The 12,923-nt window shown below is 44.1% G+C and overlaps 1 protein-coding gene across 1 annotated transcript in view; it reads right to left on the bottom strand.

Moving 5' to 3' along the window:
• Positions 1-12,923, bottom strand: part of LOC139385488 (roundabout homolog 1-like) — a 400,054-nt gene that overhangs the window by 350,500 nt on the left and 36,631 nt on the right. The window contains exon 2 of the mRNA XM_071130588.1: positions 5,833-5,925. Within this exon, the coding sequence (XP_070986689.1) occupies positions 5,833-5,925 (93 nt within the window). The remainder of the gene's footprint in view (positions 1-5,832; positions 5,926-12,923) is intronic.

Here is a 12,923-nt window from a genome sequence, read left to right as displayed (position 1 = left end):
TCAAGGCACAGAAACTGTGGATTTTATCTAGTCCATGTTCTGCAGGTCAATGCACAGAAACTGTGGATTTTAGCTAGTCCATGTACTGTATGTCAAGGCATAGAAACTGTAGATTTGATCTAGTCCATGTTCTGTATGTCAAGGCATAGAAACTGTGGATTTTATCTAGTCCATGTTCTGTATTTCAAGGTATAGAAACTGTGGATTTTATCTAGTCCATGTTCTGTATGTCAAGGCACAGAAACTGTAGATTTTATCTAGTCCATGTTCTGCATGTCAAGGCATAGAAACTGTAGATTTTAGCTAGTCCATGTACTGTATGTCAAGGCACAGAAACTGTAGATTTTATCTAGTCCATGTACTGTATGTCAAGGTACAGAAACTGTGGATTTTATCTAGTCCATGTTCTGTATGTCAAGGTACAGAAACTGTGGATTTTATCTAGTCCATGTTCTGTAGGTCAAGGTATAGAAACTGTGGATTTTATCTAGTCCATGTTCTGTATGTCAAGGTATAGAAACTGTGGATTTTATCTAGTCCATGTTCTGTAGGTCAAGGCATAGAAACTGTGGATTTTATCTAGTCCATGTTCTATATGTCAATGCACTGAAACTGTGGATTTTATCTAGTCCATGTTCTGCAGGTCAATGCACAGAAACTGTGGATTTTAGCTAGTCCATGTACTGTATGTCAAGGCATAGAAACTGTGGATTTTATCTAGTCCATGTACTGTATGTCAAGGCATAGAAACTGTGGATTTTATCTAGTCCATGTTCTGTATGTCAAGGCACAGAAACTGTGGATTTTAGCTAGTCCATGTTCTATATGTCAAGGCATAGAAACTGTGGATTTTATCTAGTCCATGTTCTGTAGGTCAAGGCATAGAAACTGTGGATTTTATCTAGTCCATGTTCTATATGTCAATGCACAGAAACTGTGGATTTTATCTAGTCCATGTTCTATATGTCAAGGCACAGAAACTGTGGATTTTATCTAGTCCATGTTCTGTATGTCAAGGCACAGAAACTGTAGATTTTAGCTAGTCCATGTACTGTATGTCAAGGCACAGAAACTGTAGATTTTAGCTAGTCCATGTTCTGTATGTCAAGGTACCGAAACTGTAGATTTTAGCTAGTCCATGTTCTGTATGTCAAGGCACAGAAACTGTAGATTTTAGCTAGTCCATGTACTGTATGTCAAGGCACAGAAACTGTAGATTTTAGCTAGTCCATGTACTGTATGTCAAGGCATAGAAACTGTGGATTTTAGCTAGTCCATGTACTATATGTTAAGGCATAGAAACTGTGGATTTTAGCTAGTCCATGTACTATATGTCAAGGCACAGAAACTGTGGATTTTAGCTAGTCCATGTTCTGTATGTCAATGTACATAAACTGGATTTTAGCTAGTCCATGTTCTGTATGTCAATGCACAGAAACTGTGGATTTTAGCTAGTCCATGTTCTGTATGTCAAGGCACAGAAACTGTGGATTTTTAGCTAGTCCATGTACTGTATGTCAAGGCAGAGATCCACATATTTACTGGGGTACAAAAACCTTTCCTTCTCGGGATCCTATCCTACTCTCCACCACACAGTGATGGACCCTGGTAATGGCTCTAGCAGTTCATATTGAACTTATTGTTTCTGCAGAAGGTTTCCTGGAGCTGAGAGAGGCTGTGTGTGAGGTCCAGTAAATCACCACGGGAATTGTGAAACCAGGGCTCCTCACACACAGCGACAACACAGTGGAGACACTATTCTATTCCCCTCATGTCAGGAAGAAGATCCAGAAAATAACCAAACACACGCCTCATTTGTAATCTGCTCCAGACCATGTCCCTGTGTGTGTGTGTGTGTGTGTGTGTGTGTGTGTGTGTGTGTGTGTGTGTGTGTGTGTGTGCTCAGTCCCTCAGGTTCGTCCCATTTCATATTACTAATTTTACCTCCTGTTTCAGGAAGTGATGTCACTATATACACAGTTGAAGTAGGCAGTTTTCATACACCTTAGCCAAATACATTTAAACTCAGTTGTTCACAATTCCTGACATTTAATCGTAGTAAAAATTCCCTGTCTATGTCAGTTAGGATCACCACTTTATTTTAAGAATGTGAAATGTCAGAATAATAGTTGAGAGAAGGATTTATTTTAGCTTTTATTTATTTCATCACATTCCCAGTGGGTCAGAAGTTTACATACACTCAATTAGTACTTGGTAGCATTGCCTTTAAATTGTTGAACTTGTGTCAAACGTTTTGGGAAGCCTTCCACAAGCTTCCCACAATAAGTTGGGTGAATTTTGGCCCATTCCTCCTGACAGAGCTGGTGTAACTGAGTCAGGTTTGTAGGCCTCCTTGCTCGCACACACTTTTTCAGTTATGCCCACAAATTTTCTACAGGATTGAGGTCAGGGCTTTGCCACTCCAATACCTTGACTTTGTTGTCCTTAAGCCATTTTGCCACAACTTTGGAAGTATGCTTGGGGTCATTATCCATTTGGAAGACCCATTTGCGACCAAGCTTTAACTTTAACTGTCTTGAGATGTTGCTTCAATGTATCCACATAATCTTCCTGCCTCATGAAGCCATCTATTTTGTGAAGTGCACCAGTCCCTCCTGCAACAAAGCACCCCCACAACATGATGCTGCCACCCCCGTGCTTCACGGTTGGGATGGTGTTCTTCAGCTTGCAAGTGTAACAGTATAGCTTCCGTCCCTCTACTCGCCCCAACCTGGGCTTGAACCAGGGACCCTCTGCACACATCAACAACTGACACCCACGAAGCATCGTTACCCATCACTCCACAAAAGCCGCGGCCCTTGCAGGGCAAGGGGAACCACTACTTCAAGGTCTCAAAGCGAGTGACGTCACCGATTGAAACACTATTAGCGCGCACCACCGCTAAATAGCTAGCCATTTCACATCGGTTACACAAGCCGCTGCCCTGGTCAAAGTATTTTGTGTTTATCTTTATTTATTTGGTCAGGCCAGGGTGTGGCATGGGTTTTTGTATGTGGTGTGTATGTATGGGGATTGTAGCTAGTGGGGTGTTCTAGCTAAGTCTATGGCTGTCTGAAGTGGTTCTCAATCAGAGGCAGGTGTTTATCGTTGTCTCTGATTGGGAACCATATTTAGGCAGCCATATTCTTTGAGTTTGTCGTGGGTGATTGTCCTTGTTCCTGTCTTTGTTAGTTTACACATGTATAGGCTGTTTCGGTTTTCGTTACGTTCTTTTGTAGTGTTTGTATTTATTCATGTTTACGTTTGTTCATTAAACATGGATCGCAATCTACACGCTGCATTTTGGTCCGATCCTTGTTCCACCTCTTCGTCAGAGGAGGAGATAGAAAGCCGTTACAGCCGCCCCCTTTATCCTCCAAACATAACAATGGTCATAATGTTCAAACAGTTCTATTTTTGTTTAATCAGACAATAGGACATTTCTCCAAAACGTACGATCTTTGTCCCCATGTGCAGTTGCAAACAGTAGTCTGGCTTTTTTATGGCGGTTTTGGAGCAGTGGCTTCTTCCTTGCTGATCGGCCTTTCAGGTTATGTCGATATAGGAATCGTTTCACTGTGGATAAATATACTTTTGTACCTGTTCCCTCCAGCATCTTCACAAGGTCCTTTGCTGTTGTTCTGGGATTGATTTGTACTTTTCGCACCAAAGAATCTCTAGGAGACAGAACACGTCTCCTTCCTGAGCAGTATGATGGCTGCGTGGTCCCATGGTGTTTATACTTGCGTACTATGTGTCGAGTGATAAATGGCAGATATGTGAGAGCAGAACTAATAAACGGGCTCGGCCCGATCACTAAAATGGCCACCTCTATCAGAACTACAGATCACAAAATGGCCGACCACCAAAACTAAAATTCCCAGAAGCAAGGTGAACACTCAGAAGGTAGAGCCGACCCACAGATAAAGGATCAAGAAAAACCAGGTAGAGAGAGAGAGAGGGCTGGAAGGATCTATGAACAATAGAGAAAGAGACAATAGAGATTGTCTGGATTTACCGTGTATGAGCTGGACTGTTTTGGACTTACCTGTTGGCGTTTGGACCTGGACCTACCGAGAACCCGATTCATGTATCGTGTGGACCAGGACGGAGAAACAAACACACAGGTACTGTCCTGTTCGAAAGAACTCTTATTCTTGGGTGATTTGGTGACAGTTTACCACTTAATTTGTGACAAATGCTCCTAACCTTGAAGAGGTTTGCCACATATTGTTTGCACAGATGAACGTGGTACCTTCAGCCATTTGGAAATTGCTCCCAAGGATGAACCAGACTTGTGAAGGTCTACAATTTTTTTTTTAGGTCTTGGTTGATTTCCTTTGATTTTCCCATGATGGCAAGCAAAGAGGCACTGAGTTTGAAGGTAGGCCTTGAAATACATCCACAGGTACACCTCCAATTGACTCAAATTATGACAATTAGCCTATCAGATGCTTTTAAAGCCATGACATAATTTTCTGGATTTTGCCAAGCTGTTTAAAGGCACAGTCAACTTAGTGTATGTAAACTTCTGACCCACTGGAATTGTGATACAATTCATTGTAACTGAAATAATCTGTCTCTTAACAATTGTTGGAAAAATTACTTGTCATGTCCAAAGTAGATGTCCTAACCAACTTGCCAAAACTATAGTTTGTTAACAAGACATTTGTGGAGTGGTTGAAAAACGAGTTTTAATGACTCCAACCTAAGTGTAATTAAACTTCAGACTTCAACTGTAGGACCTTCCACCTCCACCTGGGATATGGATGCCTAACCTAGGGGTGGAAACGTCGTAAATAAATATCACCTGGGAGCATGAGCAGCAGTGTGCAGCGTTTTCCTTTCTGTTTTCCATGAGTTGGCCTACAACTCCAGCAGCTGAGGTAAGTAGCTGGATGTGCATATGTTCTTCAGCTTTTGTACTGTTCCTCATCTCTCCACAGAGCCCTCTAGCCCTGGGAGACACTGTCTATGTCACACCGAGCCTACGTCTCCCACAATTCTCCTCTTTCTGTACTCATGAATGTGAACTTAATCTGTAGTCTCTGCTGATATATTCACAACATGTTTTATTACATTTCCTTTATGTAGTGACGAAGCTCAGAGGGAGACACAGGAAGTTTGCTTTATTCAGTTACTCTCTGTTTTCTGTGTATTAACATGGTATACAGCTAACAGGGGAATTCTTCATCCCCATAGAAGATGTCTGCACTGAAATCTTCACAAAAAATGCATATTGTAATCCCTCTGATTACTATAGAGAATAGGAGATTTATATACCAGGTGTGACATAACATATTTCACATGCCATTTCTTCACTCCAAGTTTAGAATGAATGTGACAGTTGCTATGCAGAAAATAACATCATGATTAAAACGTTCAAACCCACGACCTTCCATTAATCACCATTGTGCCTCACCCAGTGTAATCATTCACTCCAACCTCACATTATGCATGACTAACGTTTTACAAAGACAACTTTGAGCAGCATAAAGACTAACAGATGGATGGATAGGCTAGAGAGAACATTTGAAAACTCAAGACAAGAGAGCCTATGACAGAAAGGTATGTGTTGCAATAAGAAAAGGAGAAAGACAACTGGACATGACAGAGCAATTGGAAACATTTAACTCAGTCAATTCAGGGGATGATTTGAAGAGCAATTCATGAATCCCGAATTATTCATGAACTGCTTTCAATTCCCTTCCTGAACTCACTTTCCCAAAGCTCCAACCTGTCCGTAACACTCACTAACAACACACACACATACACACACGCACAGTAGAAATATTTGACCATAGTAACAGGAAACAGCAGCAGTGTCAGTACCTGTGTAGCCCAGGGAGTTGTCATCCTCGTGCTCTGAGGTGGGGGCCGGCGTGGCCCCTTCACTGGCCCCTTCCTCAGTGGCCGCGCCCGTGTCTGTCGGAAATAACACCACAGGGACTGAGACCACTGGCACACTCTCATCACTGGACATGGCCAGTGCCCATGACCCTATGCCCATCTGGCACAGGCAGCACCACACACTCAGCAGTGCCAGGCTCAGAGGTTGCCACTGCCCACCCACCCTATACCCTCCATGGGAGAGACCACCCACCCACATCCCTGGCTGTATCCAAGATCCAACAGTCTTCAAAATAATATCCAGTGAGACTCTGACTGAGACACTTATAAACCTGGACAGTAGTGCCACAGTGTGTCAATCACAGTCTGTCTTTTATAGTTCAGTCAGGGGATGCTGTCAGCCTCAATGGGGAGAGAGACAAGGGTTGTTATCTCCTAGGATCTCGGTTGGTGTGTCCCCATGCTGCGTTGTGGTGGTTGTTGTGGTGGTTGTGGTGTGTGTGCAGAATGGGAGTCCCTCTATCCTCCCAAAAGCCATGACTGGCTGGACTCCTGTGGGACCATATGGGCAGGGCAGAGTAAGGAGGATTAGGGCACTCCTACCCTGATTCAGGACCCCACCATACACACACCTACACACTCACACACACACTCACACAGACACACATACTGATGCTGAAACTTATTTTTACAGCCAATTAACTGCTAATCAGTCCTTTTGATTGTGGTCCCTCTCCCATCACATCAGTATTGTGGCTGACTGTCTCCTCAGCAGACAGGGTGACAGGTTTTGGCTGTGTGACAGGCTGTGTGAGGGTGGGACAGATGGGGGGAGGAGAGAGGGGAGGGGGTGAGGGAGGCCAAGAGCGCTGGGCGTATGGCTAATGGGGGAGATGGGGGCCGTTGGGGGCTGTGCCCTCTGTGCCCTCATGATGGGTAGCCGTGGGATAAATCAGCCTGGGACATGCCCACTCTCATTGTGGGCCGCTGACAGGGGGTTAATTTGGACTGGGGGGAGGTGAGGGGGGTTAATGAAAGGAGGTCTAAACCATCCAGCGGACTGAAAGGCAGTCTGTCGGAAGTGTCTGTTTCCTCAATGGGATCTGGCATCAGTGGGGAAAAATAGCAGACGGGGTGACTGAATAGATCATTGGAGAGCACTTTGGATCACTAGACTGTGTAGAAGTATGACCCTTATTCCCTTTGTCTTAGATATTTCTACAGAAGTCTGACAGCATTAAGAAACATAGCATTTTGAATAACACGATATATACAGCACAGTATGACAAAACAGTTTAGACAAACTGGCGACAAGACAACAACATACTAGAGACATGTTGGAGAGACGTTCTACATGAATGGAGTGGTCCTGCTCCCTACCAGTTCTGTAGTGTTGTAGTTAGAGCAACACTAGGACAGTTTAAAGGCCCCATGCTGGAACCATCCTATTATCAGACACTTCTCTCTCTTGCGCTGTGTTACTGTTTACGAGTGTCTCTGCTCCAACTGACAACACTACTGGAGAGAGGAGGGGAGGCAACAACACACACAGAACCACACACATATATACACAGACACGGCTCGACACAGAATGGAACATAGACCAGGTTCGGAAGCAGGCTCAACACAGAATGGATCACAGACAAGGTTCTGAAGCATGTTCAACACAGAATGGAACACAGACATCCAGGAAAACAGAACGAGTTTCCTTGTCTGTCTGTCTGATTTAGCTTTTGACACATATTATGACAGTGCTTCCCAAACCTGGTCCTCCAGTATCCCCAACATTACACATTTTATTGTAACCTTGGACAATCACACCTGATTCAACTTGTGAACGAATCATCAAGCCCTCAATGAGTTGAATGAGGTGTGTTTGCCAAGGGCTCCAACGAAGCTGTGTACTGTTAGAGGTATTCGAGGACCAGGGTTGGGAAACACTGTATTATGACACCAGTTTCAGGATAAACAAGATCTCTGACGTTGTTGTTGCGTTGTCATCAACACTTCTAAAGCAGATTAATTACACCCTGTCTCTGGCAAATCTTCATTTGGAAAATGACAGCAAATGTAGCAAAAGAGTGGAGTGGCATTTATAGAGTAGAGTGGCATTTATAACCTAATTAAAAAAAACATAACAAATCATTTGTTCAATCTGTTCTAAATAGCATTAACCATCTTCGACCTTAAAAATGAAACAGTTTCAAGTCAACATAACACCAGTAAAGGGTTATATAATGATATTTTCCCCAGGAATATGCAAGAGAAAGCCCCATACAACAGCAGAGACCCAGAGGTGATTTCACTACCTATGGAGAGCACTGTCACCCAGACACCTTGACTGTTTAAAACAGGGTACAGTAGGTCTTTCATTTCAAGAGGTTCTTGATTCTCATATTGTCCATTTCCCTGTGCTTTCGGTCTCGTCCTGCTAACTCTGTAGTGCACCTGTTTTCTTTTTTGGCCTCCTCGCTCAGTCGTTCTATGGGTGGTCCAAAGCCAGGCTCCAATTAAAGGCCACTTCAGAGTTAATTAACAGGTGGTGTACCCAGCTGCCCCAGGGCTCTTGGACAAAAACACAGGAGCCCTCTGGACCCCTCACTGCCCCGCCTCCAACCCCTCCAGTCACAGAGCTGTGCCGTATCTCATCTCCCCTGTTGGCTAATTACTATGGCCCATGTGCTGATAACCGATGGCTCTCAAACAGATACAAAGACAAGCCTGCTCCTCCCCGGCCAACCCCTTGTCCCCCATCCCCTCATCCCTCAGACTCTCATCCCCACAGCACTCATCCCCCCAGCCTCTCATCCCCCAGCCTCTTGTACCCAGCCCTCGTACCCCAGCCTCTCATCCTCCAGCCTCTCATCGTCATCTCCACAGTCTAACACCAAAAGAGCAGTCTGTTTTCTGGGTCAGTCACTACTCTACATGGACCTGGCCACAGGGCGCTGGACAATAGGATCTCTTTTTAGCTGATGGCCTCAACCCAGTGCCCAGCACTCACCAATCATACTGCTCTAAATTATACAATTTTTTCTGCAACTTTGAACAACTAAATAGAGCTTAAGAAACTTTACAAAACACATTTTTGCGACTTACAATCCCTTTCTCCCTCAAACAGCAATGATCAGCTGTAGAGCACATCATACATAGTGAAACATGGCAGCCCAGTCAGTCTGATTGCCTTTGTTATTGCCCTTGTGCTTCTCATTGTTTCTCATTGATTAGGCCGACAAACGAGGAGGAGCAGGTAGTTGATGTGAATGGAGGAGCTGGCTGCTGCGTCCTTGTTATCTTGTTGTGACTTGGCAGCAGTGGTTTGGCCTAGACAGTGGAGGTGATGGATGGTGTTTAAATGATGATTGTGTATGTGGAGTCTGACTTCAGGCCCTGAGCTTGTTAACTGCAGGGATGCTTGTTTGCAGTTAGATGAGTTCCTTCACGCTGTCTGACAGGAAGTGATGAATCCGGCTGTCATTAGCAACAACACTGTCAACATTTGCTTTGTGACAAATATTTTTCTTCTTAAAGTGTAGGTAGGTTGACAAGAATTGATTTACATAAAGCAAACTAAAGAGAGGAAAGATGTTGGATGGGGATATTTATAGCTGCTAACTGAAAACCAAACACAACGTAATTTTCTCTTTCACTTCTTTCTTCCTCTCTATCTATTTGCTTTGTGCAGAGCCCAATCACAGCTGTCAACTGAATGTTTCTAGACAGGATTTATTCTCTTTATGCTGGGCCTCAGTTCAATCATGTCTGCCTTACTGTATTTTCAAAAAAATAGAGGCAAAAGAGAAAATGTGGAAAAGAGTACTTTGTGAAGACAGTCGCTCCTCGCTTCATCTCTCTCCGCACCCCTCCTCTACACACTGTCTCTCTCATTTCCATTTTGATTACACTTTCTGTGTTTTACCCAGGGCCATGCATCGCTAATGGACTTTTAATCAAGCCTGGAGATAGGAAACACACAAAGAGCACACACCGCTGGATGAGAGGGGGAGAGTGAGAGGAACGGAGGGAGAGAGAGGGATGAAGGGATAGAGAGAGGGGTGGAGGGAGAGAGTGAGAGGAACGGAGGGAGAGAGAGGGATGAAGGGATAGAGAGAGGGGTGGAGGGAGAGAGTGAGAGGAACGGAGGGAGAGAGAGGGATGAAGGGATAGAGAGAGGGGTGGAGGGAGAGAGTGAGAGGAACGGAGGGAGAGAGAGGGATGAAGGGATAGAGAGAGGGGTGGAGGGAGAGAGAGAGAGCGAGCGAGCGAAAGAAAAGCATGTGAGCAAAAACGATAGGTTTACCTGTCTTGATAGACAAATGTGCAAATGAAAGATAGTAGCTCAAATGACAGCCATTAGACTACATATGTTCTGTCTTACACAAATCATAAACACACATACTGTAGTCCAATGTATCAACCCCAACATCATACCTACTTAGACCTTTCAAAGCCCAGACTAGAAATGAAGAATTCCTGAGTAAAAGAGGTGTGTCATTTCACTATGAGAATAACTGAAAGGGGTCAGCCCAGGGTAAAGGCCTAGCAGACAAAATAAGACAGACAGAGACAATGATCACCCAGGGATGGTTTAAGGGACTGAGACCACTGTAGCCCCTGTCTGTCCCCTGTGGATCCTAGTGTGTGGCCTGTGGAGGAGGGAGGGGCTCACACCAGCCATAACCCTGTCAACTCAGGATTATGCATATGAAAGCGTCTCTGGCCCACCTCAAAACCACACAGTGTGTCCGCCATTAATTACCACAATGAGGATTCTGCAGGGGTCGCTAGGGAAGACTTTTTGTGTCCCTGTTATCTATGGAAACAGTCGGTGAGAAAGAACGCACAAGAGGGATCAAATGGTTTGCTGAGAGGCAGCGACCGTGGAGTGGTTAGCAACTGGTAAACAGTATGGCTAATGCAAAACTCAGATTGGGACACACAAAATTGGGAAAATAACAGGAAAGCACAATAAGGATTTGTAATAATGCATCTGTCTTTAATCTTAGAAATGCGCAAAGTGTGTATATCTACAGCACACATACTATGGGTGTATATTGTCTATAGTGTATTTGCAGAGCTAGTTACCAGGTGCTGAGTGAATAGAGAGCAGTGTAGTCTGGACCAAGACTGAAGGATGTGCTGTCTATGAGGACTCCCCCAGGCCCCCCCTAACGACTCCTCTTCTTCTCCACTTTCTCTCCATCCCTACAGAGATGCTATCCCGACCTCTTTCCTCTTCATTGCAGAAAAGATGGGATATTTCTGAGACAAATATCATCAAGCCAGCATCAAGATAGTTTTGATGAGAAAGTGGATGGGAACTTAACTTTGATTCTCTCTATTCTGACCAAAATCAGCAAGTAATTTGAGATAAACACTGAGACACCAATATATTCTCTACACGAGTAACATTTTGTCAATATATTATTTTTGTAGTGTTTTACAAACAAAACGTGTGTGTGTGTGTGTGGGAGCGGGGACATTACATAGAGCGTTAAACTGATTATGTTTTCACGAGATAAAGATTTGCGTGATGATAATGAGATACACTACATGGCCACAAATTGCTGCTATAACAGCCTCCACTCTTCTAGGAAGGATTTCCACTAGATGTTGGAACATTGCTTCCATTCAGCCACAAGAGCATTAGTGAGGTTGGGCACTGATGTTAGGTGTTTAGGCCTGGCTTGCAGTCGATGTTCCAATTCATCCTAAAGGTGTTTGATGGGGTTGAGGTCAGGGCTCTGTGCAGGCCAGTGTCATGACTTGCCCTTTTGGGTGAGGATCATAGGCCCCAGATCCCCCCCCCCCACCCTCTCTGACTACTATTTGTGAGAAGACGTAATGTGATGTTAGCCTTCTAAATGAGAGAATAGTTTTTTATATGCAGTCTTAACCAGTCAGTGACCTCACCCACGTGAGCACAGACATTATGACGGTGTCATGTAATGCCCCTTTTTCCAGAGTGCATAAAACCCCTCGTAAACAAATTAACATTAGACCAGAGAACTTGAGGACGCAGTTTCTAGAGACCAGCGGACCGACAGCGTGAGCTGGAAGGTACAAGATGGTTAGGCACTCTGAAACTTTCAAGAAGAAGAGAAGAAGAAAATCTCTATAGACCAGACAGCGTGAAGCGTGGCTACTAGAAATGGTTTAAAACTATAGACCAAGCAGACGGACGGTGTGAACCGGACGTCATAAATGGTTAGACTCTACAAGACCAGTACACGGACAGCGTGAGCTAAAAAGGTACAAAATGGTTTGAAATTCTGAAACTTTCTCGAGTGAAGAAAATGAAGGCTACACGGGAACATTCAGTCTGCAGCTGTTTAAGTACTTTAGTATAAGCTCAACCAAGAACCACTGGTTAGTACTCTGAAAGATCCAATCTAAAAAACATTTCCCTATCAAATGATCGTTGGTACGTCTGACATACCCATTATAACAGAGCTACGACTACGAAAGACTTTGAACTTTGACTTTGATCTTTTAATTTCTGGCCACAACTTGCAGACTTATTTACGTGCTGCTGTGCGTTCTGTTGCTAACCTTACTTTGCCACCTTACAACTTATTATATACGTTTATATACCGTTTATATTTTTAGTTTTTCCCTCACTCAACTTTTTTTCATTAAACTTTTTCACGCCGGATGCTTTATCTGGACATGGTTCGTCAGGACCTCCAACAGCCGAAGCTAAGTAGTAACATTAACATGATGCCTTCTAATTGCAGTTGCTGTACTCATAATATACAGGAGAACGATCGCCTTACGGCGAGGATAGCTGTGCTGCAAGCACCGGGTTCAGATGCAATCGTTAGGCAAGGGTAATTTCAGTGTAGGAAAGAATAAAACAGCGTCTGTGCCACCAGTAAGTACAGATAGTAGTATAAATCCCCTCGCACGGTCCCCGCAGCCGGACAACTTTCTCATGGCTTCTGGAGGGAAATGATATAGGAATGTTCAACCGGTGTCGCTCATTCAGCCGACAGAAACTTTCAACCGGTTCTCCCCATTAAGCAGCGAGTCGGAGTCAGAGGCCGAGCCTTCTCTGGTCTCTACTCCTCCCG

The sequence above is a fragment of the Oncorhynchus clarkii genome, chromosome 27 (assembly GCF_045791955.1).
Source record: "Oncorhynchus clarkii lewisi isolate Uvic-CL-2024 chromosome 27, UVic_Ocla_1.0, whole genome shotgun sequence".
NCBI classification, from domain to species: Eukaryota; Metazoa; Chordata; class Actinopteri; order Salmoniformes; family Salmonidae; genus Oncorhynchus; species Oncorhynchus clarkii.
Note: the sequence above shows the minus strand (reverse complement) of the source record. Positions and strands in the feature narration are given on the sequence as shown.